This window comes from Coturnix japonica, chromosome 1 (assembly GCF_054131305.1).
Source record: "Coturnix japonica strain WE chromosome 1, WE-NBRP24, whole genome shotgun sequence".
NCBI classification, from domain to species: domain Eukaryota; kingdom Metazoa; phylum Chordata; class Aves; order Galliformes; family Phasianidae; genus Coturnix; species Coturnix japonica.
The window spans coordinates 178,161,306-178,182,960 of NC_140663.1; the positions used below are offsets into that span (position 1 = coordinate 178,161,306).

General features: G+C 56.6%; 1 protein-coding gene across 3 annotated transcripts in view; it reads right to left on the reverse strand.

Annotated features, from left to right (window-relative positions):
- Positions 1-2,040: 2,040 nt before the first annotated feature.
- The window catches only part of ARHGEF17 (Rho guanine nucleotide exchange factor 17), a 39,761-nt gene continuing 20,146 nt past the window's right edge, over positions 2,041-21,655 (reverse strand). For all 3 annotated transcript variants that reach the window (XM_015852666.3, XM_085536667.1, XM_085536666.1), the window contains exons 2-21: positions 18,342-18,419; positions 16,568-16,750; positions 15,846-15,962; positions 15,324-15,416; positions 15,074-15,250; positions 14,671-14,721; positions 14,121-14,230; positions 13,892-13,977; positions 13,592-13,710; positions 13,153-13,366; positions 12,966-13,039; positions 12,640-12,833; positions 12,311-12,561; positions 11,048-11,294; positions 10,869-10,955; positions 10,712-10,779; positions 9,599-9,747; positions 9,333-9,507; positions 8,125-8,364; positions 2,041-2,696 (exon numbers count right to left, since the gene is read on the reverse strand). In XM_015852666.3, coding sequence (XP_015708152.3) covers positions 2,515-2,696; positions 8,125-8,364; positions 9,333-9,507; positions 9,599-9,747; positions 10,712-10,779; positions 10,869-10,955; positions 11,048-11,294; positions 12,311-12,561; positions 12,640-12,833; positions 12,966-13,039; positions 13,153-13,366; positions 13,592-13,710; positions 13,892-13,977; positions 14,121-14,230; positions 14,671-14,721; positions 15,074-15,250; positions 15,324-15,416; positions 15,846-15,962; positions 16,568-16,750; positions 18,342-18,419 — 2,895 coding nt within the window. In that variant the 3' untranslated portion in view covers positions 2,041-2,514. The remainder of the gene's footprint in view (positions 2,697-8,124; positions 8,365-9,332; positions 9,508-9,598; positions 9,748-10,711; positions 10,780-10,868; positions 10,956-11,047; positions 11,295-12,310; positions 12,562-12,639; positions 12,834-12,965; positions 13,040-13,152; positions 13,367-13,591; positions 13,711-13,891; positions 13,978-14,120; positions 14,231-14,670; positions 14,722-15,073; positions 15,251-15,323; positions 15,417-15,845; positions 15,963-16,567; positions 16,751-18,341; positions 18,420-21,655) is intronic.

The window sequence follows — 21,655 nt, forward strand, 5'->3', positions numbered from 1 at the left end:
ACCTCCTGTGTGCCCCCATCCTCACCCCAATGTCCCCATCCAATGTCCCCATCCTCACCCCAATGTCCCCATCCAAAACCCCCATCCTCACCCCAATGTCCACACCCCGATGTCCCCACTGCAATGTCCCCATCCAATGTCCCCACCCCAATGTCCCCACTCCAATGTCCTTATCCTCACCCCAGTGTCCCTATCCAGTGTCCCCACCCCAGAGTCCCCATCCACACCCACTGTCCCCATCCAGTATCCCCATCCTCACCCAGCATCCCCATCCAATATCCCCATCCAATGTCCCCATCCAATATCCCCACCCCAATGTCCCCACTCCAATGTCCCCATCCTCACCCCAATGTCCTCACCCTGATGTCTCCATCCAATGTCCCCATCCAATGTCCCCACCCCAGTGTCCCCATCCTCACCTCTTTTTACCCAATCCCAATGTTTCAGCCTCATCCCAATGGCCCCATCTTCACCCCCACATCCTCATCCTCAACCTGGTATCCCCTCCCCAATGTCCCCATCTTCATTCCAATGTTCCCATCCCAAACCATCCTCACCCTGATGCCCCCATTCTGATTCCATCACCCCCATCTTCACCCCACTCTCCTCATCCTCATGTTCCCATCCTCGCCCTGATGTCCCTATCTTGATATTCCTATCCTTGCCCCAGTGCTCCTGCCTCGTTGTCCCAATCCTCACCCCAATATCTCTGTCCCAACGTCCCCATCCTCACCTCAATGTTCCCATCCCGATATCCCCATTCTCACACTGATGTCCCTTTTATGCGTCCCCATTTCACCCCCTTGTCCTCATCCTCACTCCAACATCCCTGTTCTGGTGTCTCCATCTTCATTCTGCCCCAAAGTCATCCTTGTCCCAACATCCCCGTTCTGACATCCCCATTTTCACCCTGATGTCCCCATCTGGACATCCCCCTCTTCATTCCAATGTCCCCATCCCAATATCTTCATCCTCCCCTCAATGTCCTCATCCTCATCCCGACATCCCCATCTCCATCTTCATCTCAGCGTCTCCATCTTCATTCCAATGTCCCCATCCCAACATCTTCATCCTCTCCCTGGTCTCCTCACTCTGATGTCCTCATCCTCACCCCAGCGTCCCCGACTTCATCCCAGTATCCCTGTCCAAACCTCTTGCTTCTCACCACGAAGTCCCCACCACAATGTCCCCATCCCAACATCTTTGTCCCTGCCCAATGTCCCCACCTCGATACCCCCATCCTCACCCTGTCCCCATCCCCAGGTGAAGGACAAGACCAAGCTTGGATATTTCTAACACATATAACCTTTAATGACAGAGAGCTCTCACATGAGCAAATCCACCCCCTAACCCCATACTATAAAGAGCATCACCATGTTGCCATCCCTCCTTGGATGGATGGACAGACAGATATGGCAGCATCTCCATCACTCACTGGGTCTGGGACATCCCTATCATCTCCCCATGGGGACACAGGCACGACAGGGACATGTCTTCATAGGGCACAGCATGGAGCAGAGGTGCCTCAGTCCCACGTCACTATGGGATACAATAGGGAGCAGTAGGAGCTGTGGGGTCCCCTTCTCCTCCATCTTCTCCCCTTCCCCGCAGCCCCGTGTGCCCCCCAGCCCCATCAGCAGCAATGTGGGGACACCCCCACCTGCATCCCATCCTCCAATCCCCACAGCCTGTGAGAAAATCCTCGTTGAACCCCCAAAAAAGCCCTTTTATCCCCTATTGTGTCATTCAGCTCCTGACACAGACAGCCCTGCAGTGTGTGGCTGTGGGGGACCAATTGGTGACACCCCAATGTGGGGTGTGATGGATGCAATGGTGGCACATTGCTGATACTGTGGCTGTGATGGAGCGGGGTGGGGGGCTCTGCTGCTGGGGTCACACTCACTTCTGTTCCAGGTCCTTCTGTTCTAGGGATGGGATGACGGCACAGCCCCTAACCCTAATCTTAACCCCATCGTGCCCCTCCCTCCCCTACAGCCCCACCACCTCCCCCCTCAAAAGAGAAGAAAATAAATAGGGATCTTTATATATATAATATATATATATATTTAAAACAAACGAACAAACAGAGCTGTCTGGGTGCTGGCGATGGAGCGAGCGCATTAGCGGGGGGGGGCCGGGAGGGGTCCCACACACCATCCCTGGGGCTGGTCCCCGATGTGGGGTATGGGGGTGACTCCCCCCCCCCCCAAAGCAGGCACACATGAAACCGGGGCGAAAGGCAGCGGCGCTGGCCGTGTCCCCCCCCCCCCAAACCCCCATCGCAAAGCTCTGTCCCAATGGACACGGCCCCCCACCCTCCCCACTTCCACCCCATATCTCCACGCCCCGAAAGCGGCGGTTCGGGGTGGGTGAGTCCCCCCAAAACCCCTCCCCAGAGCACACAGAGAGCAGCCGGGCTGGAGATGAGACGTGCTGGGCGGGTGGGAGGTCCGTGGGGTGGGGGGTGGGGTCTGCACGGTGGGTGTGTGTGTGTGTATGGGGTGTTGGGGGGGGTCAGACCCGCCACAGCAGGAGGTGGTTGGTGCTGTCGTCGCGTCCCACGCTCTCGCTGCTATTGGTCAGACGGAAATCCTCGTAGCCGTCTCCTCCGCTGATCACCAACATTTTGGCTTTGGATAGAGGCAGCCGGGGGTGAGTTGGGTCGCGTTGTTCCGCATCATTGGGCTGCTCGGGGCCTGAGGGGCACAGCGACCAAATAGATGGGACCGGGGGGAAGGGGGGATGCGCCATCCACGGGTATGAGCTTAGCCCCGCCCCCATGTGCTTGGCCCCGTCCACCACCGTGATTAGCCACGCCCACCCCCACCTTAGCTCCGCCCACCTCAACGTAAGCCCCTCCCACAATTATCTTAGCCCCGCCCAACACCCACATGTAGCCCACCCCCTCCGTTAACCCCGCCCAGTTCCCACATAAGCCACGCCCCCTTTCTTAGCCACGCCCACTTCCACTTAAAGCCCCGCCTCCACCTTCACGTAACCACTCCCTGTTAGCCCCGCCCACCTCCAACTAAGCCCCGCCCACTCCATCTTAGCCCCGCCCACCACCCTCATGTAGCCCAACCCACCCCCTCTGTTAGCCCACCCACCTCCATTTAAGCCACGCCCACCCACCTTAGCCCCGACCACTTGCATTTAAGCTCCTCTCACTTCCCCACATAAGCCCCGCCCACTCATCTTAACTCCGCCCACCCCATTTAAGCCCCGCCCACAAAAAATCTTAGCCCCCACCACCACCCTCATGTAGCCCCCCCCACTCCCTTTGTTAGCCACGCCCACTCCGTCATAGCTCCGCCCACCTCCACCTAAGCTCCGCCCATTCCATCTTAGCCCCTGCCCACCACCCTCATGTAGCCCACCCTACCCCCTCTGTTAGCCCCGCCCACATCCATTTAAGCCACGCCCACCCTCCTTAGCCCCGCCCACTTGCATTTAAGCCCCGCCCACACCCCACATTAGCCCCCTCTCCCTCTGTTAGCCCTGCCCATTCCGCCTAAGCCCCACCCACAACCCTCTTAGCCACACCCACATGTAGCCCACCCACTTAGTTAGCCCCGCCCACTCCGCCTTAGCTCCGCCCACCTCCACGTAAGCCCCTCCCACAACCATCTTAGCCCCGCCCACAACCCACATGTAGCCCCTCCCACTCCCCACTTAAGCCCCGCCCACCTCCACCTAAGCTCCGCCCATTCCATCTTAGCCCCTGCCCGCCACCCTCATGCAGCCCACCCTACCCCCTCTGTTAGCCCCGCCCACATCCATTTAAGCCACGCCCACTCACCTTAGCCCCGCCCACACCCCACATTAGCCCCCTCTCCCTCTGTTAGCCCCGCCCATTCCGCCTAAGCCCCGCCCACAACCCTCTTAGCCACGCCCACATGTAGCCCACCCACTTAGTTAGCCCCGCCCACTCCGCCTTAGCTCCGCCCACCTCCACGTAAGCCCCTCCCACAACCATCTTAGCCCCGCCCACAACCCACGGGTAGCCCCTCCCACCCCTCCGTTAGCCCCGCCCACTTCCCACATAAGCCCCGCTCACCCCATCTTAACCACGCCCACCTCCACTTAAGCCCCCCCACCCCCTCTGTTAGCCACGCCCACTCCGCCTTAGCCCCGCCCACCTCTATCTAAGCCCCGCCCACAACCATCTTAGCCCCGCCCACCACCCACATGTAGCCCCCCACTCTGTTAGCCCCGCCCACTCCCCACATAAGCCCCGCCCACCTCTCACTTGACCACGCCCCCCCTAGCCACCGCCCACCCATTGGTTGCCCCCACCCACCCCACTTATAGCCCCTCCCACTCCACGTTAGCCTACGTCACATATAGCCCCGCTCACCTAGAATCTGGCCACGCCCACCACGTTAGCCCCGCCCACCCCAAACCCCCTATATCCAAACCCCCAACCCCCCCATCACTCACACCCAAACCCCAAACCCCAATAACCCCCATCCCCCAAACCCTACCCCCCATTCCCAAAACCCCCCTATATACAAACCCCAAACCCCAATTCTCCCCCAAGCCCCCATCACACAAACCCCCTTTATCCAAACCTGAACCCCCATCACTCACACCCAAACCCCAATTCCCCCCAGGTCCCCATCCCCAAAAGCCCCCCTATATCCAAACCCCAAACCCCAATCCCCCCCAAGCCCCAACCCCCATCCCCCAAAGCACCCCATGTCCAAACCCCAAACCCCAAACCCCAACCCCCATTCCTCAGACCAAAACCCCAATTCCCTCCATCCCCCAAAGCCCCTTATATCCAAACCCCAACTCCTCATTACTCACACCCAAACCCTAATCCCCCCCAAATCCCCATTCTTAAAAGCCCCCCTATATCCAAACCCCAAACCCCCCCAAAACCCAATCCCTCATCCCCAAAAGCCCCCCTATATCCAAACCCCAAACCCCATCCCTCAGACCCAACCCCAGTCCCCCCTATCCCCCAAACCACCCCCCATCCCCCAAAGCCCCCTATATATAAATCCCAACTCCCCATTACTCACACCCAAACCCTAATCCCCCCAAATCCCCATTCCTAAAAGCCCCCTATATCCAAACCCCAAACCCCAACCCCCTCCCAAAACCCAATCCCCCATCCCCAAAGCCCCCCATGTCCTAACCCCAAACCCCAACCCCCATCCCTCCTGTCCCCCAAACCACCCCCCATCCCCCAAAGCCCCCTATATCCAAACCCCAACTCCCCATTACTCTCACCCAAACCCTAATCCCCCCAAATCCCCATTCCTAAAAGCCCCCTATATCCAAACCCCACCCCCCCCATCACTCAGAGCCAAACCCCAATAACCCCCATCCCCCAAACCCTACCATCCATTCTCAAAAGCCCCCCTATATCCAAACCCCAAACCCCAGTCCCCCCTAAACCTCAACCCCCAAACTTCCCTATATCCAAACCCCAATTCCCCCCATCTTCCAAAGTCCCCCCAAATCCAAACCCCAACCCCCCATCACTCACACCCAAACCCCAAACCCCAATTCCCCCCAGATTCCCATCCCTAAAAGTCCCCCAATATCCAAACCCCAAACCCCAATCCTCTCCAAGACCCCATAACCCCCATCCCACCAAAGGCCCCTATATTCAAACCCCAAACCTCAACCCCCATCCCTCAGACCCAAACCCCAATTCCCCCAATCCCCCCCAAAACCCAATCCCCCATCCCCCAAAGCCCCCCTATATCCAACCCCCATCCCTCAGACCCAAACCCCAAACCCCCAACCCCAAAAGCCCCCCTATATCCAAACCCCAAACCCCAACCCCCCCCCTCCACCCCAAAAACCAATCCCCCATCCCCAAAAGCCTTCCTATATCCAAACCCCAAACCCCAACCCCCACCCCCACCCCAAAAACCAATCCCTCCATCCCCAAAAGCCCCCCTATATCCAACCCCCATCCCTCAGACCCAAACCCCCAACCCCAAAGCCCCCCTATATCCAAACCCCAACCCCCAACCCCCACCCCCACCCCAAAAACCAATCCTCCATCCCCAAAAGCCTCCCTATATCCAACCCCCATCCCTCAGACCCAAACCCCAAACCCCCAACCCCAAAAGCCCCCCTATATCCAAACCCCAAACCCCAACCCCCCCCTCCACCCCAAAAACCAATCCCCCATCCCCAAAAGCCTCCCTATATCCAACCCCTTAGACCCAAACCCCAAACCCCCAACCCCAAAGCCCCTCTATATCCAACCCCCATCCCTCAGACCCAAACCCCCAACCCCAAAGCCCCCCTATATCCAACCCCCATCCCTCAGACCCAATCCCCCATCCCCCAAAGCCCCCCTATATCCAAACCCCAAACTCCAACACCCCCCAAAACCCAATCCCCCATCCCCAAAAGCCTCCCTATATCCAACCCCCATCCCTCAGACCCAAACCCCAAACCCCAACCCCAAAAGCCCCCCTATATCCAAACCCCAACCGCCCCCCCCCAAACCTCAAACCCCCAACCCCAAAGCCCCCCTATATCCAAACCCCAACCCCCCCCTCCACCCCAAAACCCAATCCCCCATCCCCAAAAGCCTCCCTATATCCAAACCTCAAACCCCAACCCCCACCCCCACCCCAAAACCCAATCCCCCATCCGCAAATGCCTCCCTATATCCAGCCCCCATCTCTCAGACCCAAACCCCCAACCCCAAAGCCCCCCTATATCCAAACCCCAAACTCCAACCCCCCCCCTCCACCCCAAAAACCAATCCCCCATCCCCAAAAGCCTCCCTATATCCAACCCCTCAGACCCAAACCCCAAACCCCCAACCCCAAAGCCCCCCTATATCCAACCCCCATCCCTCAGACCCAAACCCTCAACCCCAAAGCCCCCCTATATCCAAACCCTAAACCCCAACACCCCCCCACCCCAAAACCCAATCCCCCATCCCCAAAAGCCTTCCTATATCCAAACCCCAAACCCCAACCCCCACCCCCACCCCAAAAACCAATCCCTCCATCCCCAAAAGCCCCCCTATATCCAACCCCCATCCCTCAGACCCAAACCCCCAACCCCAAAGCCCCCCTATATCCAAACCCCAACCCCCAACCCCCACCCCCACCCCAAAAACCAATCCTCCATCCCCAAAAGCCTCCCTATATCCAACCCCCATCCCTCAGACCCAAACCCCAAACCCCCAACCCCAAAAGCCCCCCTATATCCAAACCCCAAACCCCAACCCCCCCCTCCACCCCAAAAACCAATCCCCCATCCCCAAAAGCCTCCCTATATCCAACCCCTTAGACCCAAACCCCAAACCCCCAACCCCAAAGCCCCTCTATATCCAACCCCCATCCCTCAGACCCAAACCCCCAACCCCAAAGCCCCCCTATATCCAACCCCCATCCCTCAGACCCAATCCCCCATCCCCCAAAGCCCCCCTATATCCAAACCCCAAACTCCAACACCCCCCAAAACCCAATCCCCCATCCCCAAAAGCCTCCCTATATCCAACCCCCATCCCTCAGACCCAAACCCCAAACCCCAACCCCAAAAGCCCCCCTATATCCAAACCCCAACCGCCCCCCCCCAAACCTCAAACCCCCAACCCCAAAGCCCCCCTATATCCAAACCCCAACCCCCCCCTCCACCCCAAAACCCAATCCCCCATCCCCAAAAGCCTCCCTATATCCAAACCTCAAACCCCAACCCCCACCCCCACCCCAAAACCCAATCCCCCATCCGCAAATGCCTCCCTATATCCAGCCCCCATCTCTCAGACCCAAACCCCCAACCCCAAAGCCCCCCTATATCCAAACCCCAAACTCCAACCCCCCCCCTCCACCCCAAAAACCAATCCCCCATCCCCAAAAGCCTCCCTATATCCAACCCCTCAGACCCAAACCCCAAACCCCCAACCCCAAAGCCCCCCTATATCCAACCCCCATCCCTCAGACCCAAACCCTCAACCCCAAAGCCCCCCTATATCCAAACCCCAACCCCCCCCTCCACCCCAAAACCCAATCCCCCAACCCCAAAGCCCCCCTATATCCAACCCCCATCTCTCAGACCCAAAGCCCCAACCCCAAAGCCCCCCTATATCCAAACCCCAATCCCCCATCCCTCATCCCCACCCCCCATCCCCTCACGCACCCCCCGCCCGCAGCTCGCATCCTTCGGGCACTTCCATAGCGGTGAGGAACCGGACGTGCCCGGTGTGTCCCTGCGGTAAACCGAGGGGAGGAGGCGGCGGTTCCGCTCCTCGTTTCCCAGGCATGGCCAAGCTCAACACGACGCCAGCGCTGGTTCCGACCCACAGTAGGTCCTGGCAGGCCAAAAGAGCCGTGATCCGCAGACACGCCGCTTTGTGCTGCCGGATGATGGCGTCCGAACCTGGGGTGGGGGGCGAGGAGGGGAGGGTGGGTACAGAGTGATGGGTGGGAATGGGTTCTGGTTGGGGTGTTGGACCCGGGGTATGGGTGGGGTGTGGGGGTTCTGGATCTGGGTCCTGAGTGCTGTATGAGGTCCTGTACTTGGGTTCTGAATGCTGTATGGGGTTCTGGACCTGGGTTCTGGTTGGGGTGTGGGGTTCTGGACCCAGGTCTTGAGTGCTGTATGGGGTTCTGGACATGGTTCCTGGGTGGTATGTGGAGTGTTGGACTCAGATCCTGGTTGGGCTGTGGGGTTCTGTAGCTGGGTTCTGGTTGGGGTGTGAGGTTTTGGACCCAGGTCCTGACTGCTGTATGGGGTTCTGCACTTGGGTCCTGACTGCTACATGTGGTCCTATACCTGGGTCCTGGTTGGGGTGCTGAAACTGGGCTCTGGTTGGGGTGTGGGCTTCTGTACCCAAGTCTTGGTTGGGGTGTGGGGCTCTGGATCCAAGTCCTGACTGCTGTATGGGGTTCTCTACCCAGGTCCTGGTTGGGCTGTGGGGTTCTGGACCCTGGTCCTTGGTGCTATACCTGGTCCTGTAGCCAGGTCCTGGCTACTGTATGGGGTTCTGTACCCAGGTTCTGGCTGCTGTATGGGGCTCTGTACCCAGGTCCTGGCTGCTGTATGGGGTTCTATGCCCAGGTCCTGGCTGCTTTATGGGGCTCTGTACCCAGGTCCTGACTGCTGCATGGGATTCTGCATTTGGACCACATTTCTGCACGGGGTTTTGCAGCCAGGGGCTGCAGAATGCAGAGGTTGGGTGCAGGGAACCTCACTCCTTGCAGCTGGTTGGGATGCAGATGGGACAGAAGCACTTTGCACTACCTGATACTCAAAGGCTCCAGAGCAAAGCGCGTTATAACGGGAGGCAATGCAGATGGAATATGGGAAACGGGAAACCATAATGAACAGGGGCTTTGTGTTCTTACCAGCCAGCATCTTGTGCACTGGAGGGGTGATGTCGGCCTCGGCCAGCTGCTCGTAGCTGGTGGGGTGGTAGAGGCGCACCAGGGCACTGCCCTGCAGCGACAACCAGACGCCAGGCGCCGCGCTCACCATGCAGCTCACGCTACGCCCGCTGTCCTGCCCCACCTGGAGCGTGTGCTGCGGGGATAGAGCCAGGCTGGTGTCACCCAGAGCCACCAGGGGCTGTATGTGTTGTGCCCCCGCTGTGGCATCACGCCTGCCCTTGTACCTCTTGCTCCAGCGTGGTTGTGTTGAGGATGATGACCCGGTTCTGGCAGCCGCACCACAGCTTCCCTGCTACTGCCACCATCTTGGTGATGGGGCTGCCCGGGGAGCCCAGGGAGAGGGATTTGGAGTTCTGGGGGTCCCAGAAGCGACCTGTAAGGACAGGGGGAGATAAAGGGGTTGTGACAGCAGCAGAACCCCCAGCTTGAGGTGGTTTGTGAGTGAGAGGTTGCTGGAAACTTTACATCCAGCTGCTGATGGATCATAGAATCATAGAATTGCTCAGGTTGGAAAAGACCTTCAAGATCATTAAGCCCAACCATCCTACCCTAACTAACAGCCCTCTGCTGAATCATGGCCCTGAGCACCACATCCAAATGTTTTTTAAACACATCCAGGGATGGAGACTCAGCCACCTCCCTGGGCAGCCCATCACAGTGCTTAACAACCCTTTCTGTAAAGAAATTTGTCCTCATATCCAACCTAAACCTCCCCCACCACAACTTGAGGCCATTTCCTCTTGTCCTGTCACCTGTCCTTTGTAGGGGACATGAGCCTGGGGACATCACAGAATTGTAGGGGTTGGAAGGAATCAAGTCCAACCCCCCTGCTAAAGCAGGTTCATTAAAGTTGGCTGCAAGTGGGGCAAGTGTGGGGTCCTGAGTTGATGTCCTTTGGAAGCAGAGAACACATATTCCAAATTTGAGGTTGCTCATTCTGTGTCTCTCAAAGATGGCCCTCCCTGCCCTGAGAGCTCAGGGATAGAGTCTTGGATTTGTAGGGGTCCCAGAAGGGACCTATAAGGATGATGTGGAGATGGAGGGGTCACTATGGCAGCAAAACCCCCAGTTGGGGGGAAGGAGGTGGCTGGAAACATCATTATCCAGATGCTAATGGATATCCCTCTATAGGGGATGTAAGCTTGGGGACATTGGCAGCGGTAACATGAGCTGATATCCTTTTGGACACCGGTGAGCAGAGATCACCATGCTCAGCATTTGGGGCTGCCCATTCAGCATCCCTCAAGGATGGCCCTCCCTGTGGGTGCTGACACCCAAAGTATCCCTCCCTTGGGGACCAAACCATCGCTGCTTTGGGGTCTATCCAGCAGCCCCACCTGGCTCTCGCTGGTACACGATGAGCTCTCCATTGGCCAACGACACGAACACTTGGTTATCGAGGTACCTGCAGGGGGGGGGGGAAAGCTGTGAGAAGCACTGCTGGGCAGCCTGGAACCACCCCATAAAAAACAAACAAACCCAAAACCCTCTTACAAGATGCACATGACGGAAGCAGCGTGCTGCATCTTCATGCTGTTCTTCCTGTTGCGGATGTTATCCGATGACTGGTAGACGTGGATGCTGCAGAGATGGGAGAGATTAAAAAACATGGGGTTGAGGCTCATGAAGGGCTGAGCTATGTTCATATGGGTCCTCACATGTTGGGGACTCACCAGCCATCCTCAGTGCCCAACCACATGGAGCTCTGGTAGGCTTCAGGGTCAAGGCTCAGCAGGTCCTCGAGGCTGCCGCGGGTGAAGGAGCCGCGGCTGGAGCGCCGAAGGGCTCGTCCATCTGTTGGGCTCTCACCACGTCGGCTCTGACCGAAGGCAGTGGCCAAGGGAAGGAAGCCGGGCTCCTGCTCCTCCTCTGAGCTCGTCGTTTCTGCTGCTGCTTCTTTGCAGCTTGGGATTTCCTCATCTGTAGGGAAGAGTGAGGAGGGGATGGGTTGTAGGTATACAGAATCATTGAGGTTGGAGAAGAGCTCTGAGGTCATTCAGCTGTCAACCCAACCTCGCCATGATCACAGAATTGCCATGATCACAGAATCACCATGATTGGAAAAGACCTCCAAGATAATCCATCCATGCATCCTGGACTTCCAGTCCAACCATCCACCTACCACCAATATTTTCCCACTAAACCATGTCCCTCAGTACAACATCTAAACATTTCTTGGACTCCATGATATCTCCATCCTGGGAGGCATTCAAGGTCAGGCTGGAACAGGCTCTGAGCAACCTGTTCGAGTAGTAGATCAGAGAATCACAGATCGCCTGTCCAAGTGATGGGGATGAGTGCACAGGATGCTGTACAAAGCCCTCATGGTACCCAGGGAGAACGGATGGATGCTGACCCCAAAACACGCCAGAATTTACCCCACATGAGGAACAACTTGCCTCCCCAACCTCAGCATCGTGGAGTCTGAAGTAGGAACCTGCCCCTATCTCTTTACCCAGAGTTTCTGCAGCTTAGAAGAGAAATGGGATTTGCAATGACAGCCTTCACCTAGCACAGACCTTTCACACTTCTGCACCTGGAGGTGTTGAGGGCCAGGTAGGATGGGGCCCTGGGCAGCCTGAGCTGATGCATGATTTAGTGGCATAAAGGCTGGAAGCAGATCTGTGCAATCCCTTCCAACTCAAACCATTCTATGATTGCGTAGTTCTACAACAGAAGACAAACTTCTCCCCCAGTCCTGTTCTATGGTTTTACAACAGAAGATAAGCTTCCACCCTAATCCTGTCATTATGAGATCCAAATTAGGATCTCCCCGTGTCTTTTCCTTGCATTTCTTTAAAAGAGAAATGGAAGCTCCTTTTCTATCAATGCAATGTACCCAAGGCAGAGCGGGGAACAACCACATGGGTGATGATGGAGCTGCCTGCTGGTTTGGGACAAAAAATAGACTTTTCCCCCCCATGGGGATGACTCACTGCCGAAGCTGGAGGAGATGGTGGAGTGGCTGGCCTGGCTCTGCAGTGTGCCTGAGGGGCTGGGCGAGGACTCATCGTCTGTGTCATCGCTGTCAAAAGGCACCAGCTCCCGGTGTGTGCTGTCAACAGGCTCAGAGAGCTCCAGTGATGAGCCCGAGATGGAGATGTGCAGGCACTGCTGTGGCCCCGAATCCTCTGATTGCGTCGGTGCTGGCTCTGAAGATGGGCTGACAATCGGCTCCATGCGCTCCCTGCCATGGGGACAGCCACAGCTCCAGCACCATGACACAGTGATGCTGGCACCATCCATGGGGTGAGGGTCTCCTTACCTATAGGGTCGCTTCAGGCCAGGCACGGAGGCGATGCAGAGGATCCTGGCTGAGCAGACAGCGATGCACGCCTCAACGATGGGCTCCTTGCGGATGCTGAGCAGGCAGACCTGCCCCACGTAGCCATCACTGTTGCACACCCACACCTCATGGGCGTTCTCTGGGCTGCTGTGGCTGGGAGAAGCACAAGAAAACTGGAAAGGGGCAAAAAAAAACAAAACAAGGAGAGGTCATTTGGGAAGGTGCCGGCACGGTGGCATCCCGCTGATGGACAGGAATACCCAAATGCACCCTCCCAAGAATGTGGGAGCAGCAGATGGACCCACCTGCATCCCACTCCGTGTCTTCATGATGGGGATGGCTTTGAGGAACTCGGGGTCCAGGCAGTTCTTGCTGGAAGCTGGGGAAATAAGAGAAGAGCTGAAAATTGGGGCATAAAGGAGGCAGTTTGGGCAATATGGGGTGTGAGATGCTGAGCCCATCTCTGTCTCCCACCCCATGTCCCAGCATTACCCAGCTTCTTCTTGGCATCCTCAAGGGCTTGCTCGAAGCCGAGCCGTGCATCAGGGTTGGGGAACTCAAAGATGAAGGACTCGGTGCCATCGGCCTTGGCAGCGCTGAGCTCCACTTTGTTGGGGGGGAAGGCCATGCTGAAGGACAGGGACTGCTTCTCCGCCAGCTCCCGGTGGATGGCGGCCATCAGGTCCTTGATCACATCATCCAGGCTCTGGGGAGGGTGACAGCATCAGGGTCCACGGGGGACGCCACAAGCCCCACGTCCATCCCACGTTACATCCTTTGGAAGCCGTCCCGACCCTCCTGTGGCTTCAGGGCTGGTGGCATCTGGGTCCTTTGAGGGCCACCAACCCTCCCACAGGCTCTGTGTTTCAGTGAGGACATCCCAGCTGGTCTTATGGTGGAGGTCACCCACAGGGGACCACCATCCCCATACCTGGTGGGGGAAGCTGAGGGTCTCTGACAGTTTGCTGACTTGGCCCAATGTGCTGAGATCTTCATCCAGGCGGCAGATGCTCTTCTGGATGCTCTCACGGTTGGTGGCTTGTGAGGCACCTGCAAGGGGACATGCGTGTGACATTAACCCCTTCCTCCCCAAAGCTGCCCAGGGGAGGCCTAATGCTTTTAGCCAGGGTGGTGTCAGCTCCAGCAATGGAATGCTTTGAACACATCACTATTGTCTAGGGGTTGACTAATGGCTTTGAGGACATGGAATTGGCATCAGGCAGTGACAGACCTTTGATGATGTCCACATCCTCCAGTGGCAGCTTCCAGAGCAGCTTGTACTTGCTGGCTGTGTCAATCACACTGGCTGCTGTGTACCTGCAGGACAAGGGGTTGGTTGAGCCACACCTCCTCCCTAAAACCATCCCAAGCCCATAGAGATGCCCCAAGGAGGTGGGATAACCCCAGAGAGATGCAATGTGAAAGGAAGATGGCTGCCACCCACTCCTGGTAGCACTCACAGGCTCATGGAGCTGCGTCGAAGGGAGCCTGACTTGCGCTTCAGCGTGGTGCACACCAGCAGGTCCGTGAAGAGGAAGAGAGAACGGTCCTTCTTCCCACCCACTGCCTTCTGCAGAGATGCAAGAGACACAAGGGAGCGCGAATGCACCCAGCCCTGCCTCAGCTTCTCCATGTGCCACCCCCACAGTGGTCCTTGGGGGAGCCCATAGGAATGCCAGGACTCCATCTTCAGCCTCTCTGTCCATCCCTGAACCTGGGCTACTGCAGGCTCTCCCTGTCTCATCTTTCCCAGTGCACTTGGGGAATTTTATATTGCCCTCATCCATCCAACCATCCATCCATCCATCCATCCATCCATCCATCCATCCATCCATCCATTCATCCATCCATCCATCCATCCATCCATCCATCCATCCATCCATCTATGATCCCTGTTGGACATGACCCATCATCCCAATCACTGACTGCGCGCTTGGTGCACAATGGCACCTAAGTGAATGTGCCATGGGGACAAGGGACAGAGGGCCATCTCTTACCACTTCCACTTACCACTTCCACCACCATCTCCTGTCGAAGGAACCTGCGAAGTGGAGCCTGGAGCTGTGGGGACAAAAAGGCTCGTGAGTGGCTTTGTTCCTACCCCTGGACTCCAACAGCTCTGAGTTGTCACCCTGTACCCTTTCCAAACCTCCCATCAAGCCATGGAGGCAAGAATGGGGAAAGCAAGACCTGAATGAGGAAACAAGTGGCCCAACATGGGTTAGCCCCCCAAATTGACTGAGTTTTGGGTGAAAGGAAAGACCCACTCCATGTGTTTGGTGCTGGGTTCAGCTCTGACATGGGTACTGCTCCCTTGGGTGGCTGAATGTCCCCTCTTGTCCCCATGCCCTGCAGCTGGTGTCCACATCACCCACCCCCAGCCAGGATCCCATGCCAAGACCCCCATCCATACATCCTCCATCCCTTCAATGTGGGACTCGATCTCCTGCACGATGCGTGCGTTCCTCTCCACCTCCTCAGCACTCTTCATCCCCTTGTTGATCCTCTCGGCCACCTGCTTGATGTTGCGTTGGGCGTCGATGAGGAAGGGGTGGTCAGGGTGGTCTTCTGGTGTGTGTTTCAGCAGGTCCTGCCAAGGGGACACCATAGTGTCACTCCTTCCCAGGATGGCACAGATCTCATCCCAGTGCCCCTCCTCCTACCTTCACCAGCAGCTCGTACCGCGGGATCCTCTGGACAGGTTTGATCATCAGGTCGGACAGAGCTTGTTTCTCCTTGTTCTCTCGCATGCTTTGCTGCAGAATATTAGTGGGGGACAAGGATGATGGGATACAATGGGGACATGCTATGGCACCATCCCAGGACATAGAGTGACACTGCTTTGGGGTGTGGGTGCCTCCTTTTGACAACACCCAGGATGGGATGCCCCGTCCATCCCTGGAGGTGTTCAAGGCCAGGTTGGATGGGGCCCTGGGCAGCCTGGGCTGGTATCAATGTGGAGGTTGGTGGCCCTGCCTGTGGTGGGGGGTTGGAGCTCCATGAGCCTTGAGGTCCCTTCCAACCCAGGCCATTCTGTGATTCTATGACCTTAGATAAGGCTTTCCCCAGTTAAAAAAAATAAGAAGATGGAAAAGTCCCACTTTCAGCACAGATAACCAATTTACTCCCACTAACCCGCTCTGCTTCACCAGTGGCTCCCAGTAAGATGGTGACCCAGGACTCACCTCCAGGAACTTCATGAATGCCGGCCGTGCCTCCTTGGCGATCCTGACAGCATCCTTGGCGTTAAGGAAGTTGTCAATGTAGGCAGAGTAGATGTTCACCAACACATCCTTGGAGAACTGGGGGAAATAGGAGGAAGTTTTTCACCCAGAGGGTGGTGACGCACTGGAACAGGTTGCCCAAGGAGGCTGTGGATGCCCCATCCCTGCAGGCATTCAAGGCCAGGCTGGATGTGGCTCTGGGCAGCCTGGGCTGCTGGTTGGTGACCCTGCACACAGCAGGGGGTTGGGATGGATGAGCACTGTGGGCCTTTGCAACCCAGGCCATTCTATCACTCTGTGATTCTATGGAATAGGAAAAACGGGATCAGCACGGGGTCAGGGCACAGCTGGAGCTTGGAAAAGCTGCCCCAAGGGTTAAAACGGTGTCCGTCTGGATCTGCCCAGGCTCAGCTCCCCGCCTTGATTTTTCAGCCCTGACATTTCTGCTCCCGATGCAGAAACTCCGAGCTGCAGAGCCAGTCGGCCGCTGCACCACCCCGCCGTTAAGCTAAGCAGACCAAGGGCCTGGAGATCGTCTCTCTCCATCTCCGACGTGGTTTGCCCATCCTTTCATCATCCTCCTGCTTCCTGCTCCCCACTTGGGGCCATGTCCGAGAAAACAAGCATGATAAAGCAAAGCTTTAGGGCTAAACCCAAAACAGGGAACGGGGGCCGGGTCCTACCGACTGCACCAGGAGGTCGCCCACTTTCTGCTTCTCGTGCCAGTTCTGCACACAGTCGTGGATCTGCTCCAGGAACTGCTCGTGGTGCTCCAGCAGCTCAGGTATTTGGTCGAAGATCTCATCCACCAAGGATGGGTCGCACAGCAGTGAGTTTTCAGGTTGTTTCAGTGGCTTCATGTAGCCCTATGGGGAATCGTTGTGTTGGGGCACCATGAGATTATCCACCTTTTTTTTTCCCCTCCATGTCTCCAAAATGACTTTTTCAGCCCATTTCATCCCAGCAGGGGCTTCCCCCAGTGAACCCAGAAAAAGGCCTGGAATGCTGGAGGAAGTGTCAAGCCTACATGGCTTTGGGCATTTGGGGACAGATCAAAGGGACTGGCTATGCCAGTGTTGGCACCCCAACCCTACAGGGACTAATCCCACCCAGTGAATCCCACAGCAGTGTGGGGAGCAGAGTAGGTTTGTCTCAGTCCCCTCTGTGTCACCCAACTGGGAAATCATGGCAGCACAACCGTAGGATCCCAAACCATCACTTCTGGGTGGACTTTAGGGTTCTTGGGGCCAGGAGAAAGGCCTTCTCAAGCCTTCTTTAGCCTTGCATCCTCCTTATCCCCATGGTATGGGGTGCTGCTGTCCTTTGGGAGGACCATTGAGCTGAGAAAGGTAGGACAGGTCCCACTTCAGGCTGCTTTGGATGTCTCCACCTGACCTGGTAATGGAGGTGCCTCCCACTAAGGACGAGTTTCCCCGTGTTGATGATTGGGGAGAAGAGCATGGAGATGGTCCCCAGCTCAGCAAATGACAGAGCTGCCCCTGTACCACCTGGGTTGGCTGGAAGCTGCAGCTCCAGCTGGTCCCCATGAGTGGGAGCCATGATCCTACAGCCACCAGTGCGCCTTCTCCTGGCTGGGGCCACTTTGAGCCCTAGAAAACCAGCTCCCCTGGATGTGTCCCAAGGGTGACAGCTCAGCCATCAACACCACGGCCAGCAGAGACACCATCCAACCCAGAACCATGCAGAGCTTCCCCCAAAATCAGGCCTAGAGCCAGGCTCCTTTTGCCCCTCCAAGGCAACATCTGCACTGAGAGCTGCCTCAAAAGGTCCTTTTCTCCTTCAGCAGCGCACATCTGGATCTGCTGTGGGATTAACCTCGCTGGGGGCTGATCAGAAAAGCCAAAAATAGGTGCCAGGATGAGAGCTGCCCAAATACTCATCCCAACAGATGCAGATTTCCACCTGCAGCAGCAGGGTCTGACATCCTATAGCTTTGCCAGTGTGGCTTAGCATTCAGGGGACCCATTGCCATTGCCCTTTCTAAAACACCTTCACAGCCATCTGAGATGTGAGTAAGGCTGCTCGGGGGGGGGGGATTGGAAATAGGTTGGAGAATAAACAGGACCTAAAAATCCCCCTAAAAACCAGCCATGGGAGGTGTTGGGGGTGTTGAAGTCCCCCAGCATGGGATGTGCACCAGCAGGGGCACAGGAGATGCAAGAAAGAGGTTTGGGATACGCTCCCTTCTAAGTGACAGCTGATCAGGACCAGCTACGGGGTTGATTTGTTGCTGTCCCCAATGCTGCCACCCATCTCCTCCCCATTCCTATGCTGATACAGCACTGGGGTCTGACTCCACATCCCAGGCACGGCCACAAGGAAGGGATGGCCACAAGGAAGGGATGGCCACAAGGAAGGGACAGCCATTCTTCGACAGCTCTCCATGTCCCCATACACAATCACATGCCCCCCCATACCCTGTCCATGCCCCCTTACCTGCATCAAGGTGCGAAGGGACTCCACATAGGACTGCTCCGTGTCCAGCAGCGTCATGATGACGTGCTTCCTCATGTCCTGCACGGGTGGAGAGAAAACCCAAATGAAATCAGGGTGACAACAGGGACGCTGAGACGTCCCCTCCGGTGCCGGCACAGGGGCTGTGCACCAGAGGAGCCCGGCGTGCTTCCAGCTCCCTCTCCGCCCCGATGGAGGAATCCAGGAGGATTAGGAAGTACATGACACCGACGCCTGGTTTCCTCCACGCCCGCGTCAGGAGCTCTCACAGCCCTACATGGGTCGGTGCTGGCGGGCTCCTTCTCCCCTCTTGGCGCGGCCCCGTGCTGTGAATTCCTGACAGCACCCGGGCATCCGTGCTGGTCCCATCCTGCTCTGATGCTGTGTGCACCAAGGAGGGCACTCAGAGCATTGGGGGGGATTGTGGAGCTTGGGGTTTGGGCAGCTCTGGGGCTCAGAGTCCCCCCTATAATGGGGCATGCCCTCAAGCGGAGCCCAGGCTGCAGCTCAGCCTTAGGGCACAGTGGAACAAGGGACATAAGGTGAGTGGTACCCCAAAAGTTTTGGTTGCTGAAGTGCTCTAGAGGCTCTGGATTCAAAGCTGTCCCAAAGGTACTGAGATGCTCCAAGGACCCTGAGTGCAGAGACACCCCACAAGTTTTGATGCAGAGATACCCCCAAAAGATTGGAGTGCAGACATGCTCCAAAGGCCCCACACCCCAAAAGTTTTGGGTGCAGAGGTGGTCCAAGGATCACAGGTATGAGACACCCCAATAGTTCTGGGTGCCAAAGTGCTCTGATGACCCTGGTTGCAGAGACACCCCAAAGATTTGGGGTTCTGAGGTGCTACAAGGTCCACTGGTGCAGAAACACCCCAAAAAGTTTGAGTGCAGAAGTCCTCCAAAGGCTCTACACCCCCAAAGTGTTGGGAGTAGAAGTGATCCAAGGACCATGGGTATGAGATAACCAACATTTCAGGGTGCCAAGATGCTCCGAGTACCCTGGATGCAGAGACACCCTAAAAGTTTTGTGTGCTGAGGTTCTCCAGGGACCCTGGGGATGAAGATTCTCCAATGGCTTTGGGCACAGTGAGCCTAAAGAGCCCTGGGACTGCAGACACCCCAAAGTCCTTCATGTAGGGATCTCCCCAAAGGTCCCCCATGAGGAGATGCTCCAATCTGATGTCCCTGGAACTGCAGAACCCCAGTGTGGATGCACCCCCATTTCCTCTGCACCCCCGCATCGTTTATGGGCACAACCACCCCAAAACACTGGAACACTCACCCCCAAATAATGCCCTTTCCCATTCCTGCCCATGGACAGAGCCGTGCCTCAGTTTCCCCATTGCTCTCCACGCTGAGGCTGCTTTCTCTCCACCAAAGCAACTTTCCTCCTTGCACATCCAGGACCACAACTTTTAGTATCAGGACTGACCTTACATGGGACCAGTGCAATGCCTACCCCTGCACCATGCCTCAGTTTCCCCATCCCACACACAGCTTGTTCCTCCTGACCCTTTGTGGGCTGCTCCCATCTTGCTTCCCCCAGGACCCCCAAACACATCCCACCCTCACCCTGCATCAGCGTGGCACTGAGATGCTCAGCACCCCATGGATCAGGGGATGTAGGGGGCACTGCAACCCCAGCACTGCAACCACCTGCCTCATCTGCACGCCTCCACAGTGCAAACAAGCATATGTGGCTGGGGTGGGTGGGGGGGCTGTGTGCAGATTCAGGCCCCAGCAACCCCACAGCCCCCAGATGCTCAGCACAAAGTGGGATGAGGATGGAAGTGTGGGATTAGGACGGAGGTATGAGATGAAGATGGAGGTACAGGATGAAGATGGAGGCACGGACAAGGATGAGGATGGCAGCACAGGTGAAGAGGAGACATGAGATCCAGATATGGGCACAGGGACAGAGATGTGGGATGAGGATTGAGGCACAGGATGAGGATGGAAGCTCAGAGTGGATGGAGGATGAGGATGGGGGCAAGGACGAATATGGAGGCACAGATGAGGATGGAGGTGAAGAGGAGGATGGAGGCGTGGGATGAGGATGAAGGCACAGATGAGGATGATGAGGATGGGGATGGAGGTGTGGGATGAGGATGAAGGCACAAGAGGATGATGATGAAGATGGGGATGGGGGCATGGGATGAGGATGAAGGAACAAGACGAGGATGAGGATGGAGGTGTGGGATGAAGATGAGGGCACAGATGAGGATGAAGGCACAAGAGGATGATGATGAAGATGAAGATGGGTATGGGGGCGTGGGATGAGGATGAAGGCACAAGAGGATGATGATGAAGATGAGGATGGGGATGGGGGCGTGGGATGAGGATGAAGGCACAAGATGAGGATGAAGGCACAAGAGGATGATGATGAAGATGGGGATGGGGGCATGGGATGAGGATGAAGGAACAAGACGAGGACGAGGATGGAGGTGTGGGATGAAGATGAAGGCATAGATGAGGATGAAGGCACAAGAGGATGATGATGATGATGAAGATGAGGATGGGGGCGTGGGATGAGGATGAAGGCACAGATGAGGATGATGAGGATGGGGATGGAGGTGTGGGATGAGGATGAAGGCACAAGAGGATGATGATGAAGATGGGGATGGGGGCATGGGATGAGGATGAAGGAACAAGACGAGGATGAGGATGGAGGTGTGGGATGAAGATGAGGGCACAGATGAGGATGAAGGCACAAGAGGATGATGATGAAGATGAAGATGGGTATGGGGGCGTGGGATGAGGATGAAGGCACAAGAGGATGATGATGAAGATGAGGATGGGGATGGAGGCGTGGGATGAGGATGAAGGCACAGATGAGGATGAAGGCAGAAGAGGATGATGATGGAGATGAGGATGGGGATGGAGGTGTGGGATGAGGATGAAGGCACAGATGAGGATGAAGGCAGAAGAGGATGATGATGGAGATGAGGATGGGGATGGAGGTGTGGGATGAGGATGAAGGCACAAGAGGATGATGATGAAGATGAGGATGGGGATGGAGGTGTGGGATGAGGATGAAGGCACAGATGAGGATGAAGGCAGAAGAGGATGATGATGGAGATGAGGATGGGGATGGAGGTGTGGGATGAGGATGAAGGCACAAATGAGGATGAAGGCACAAGAGGATGATGATGAGGATGGGGATGGGGGCGTGGGATGAAGATTAGGGCACAGATGGAGATGAAGGTACAAGATGACTGTGATGAGGATGAGGATGAAGGCACAAGATGAGAATGGTGAGGATGAGGATGGAGCTGTGGGATGAGGATGGAGGCA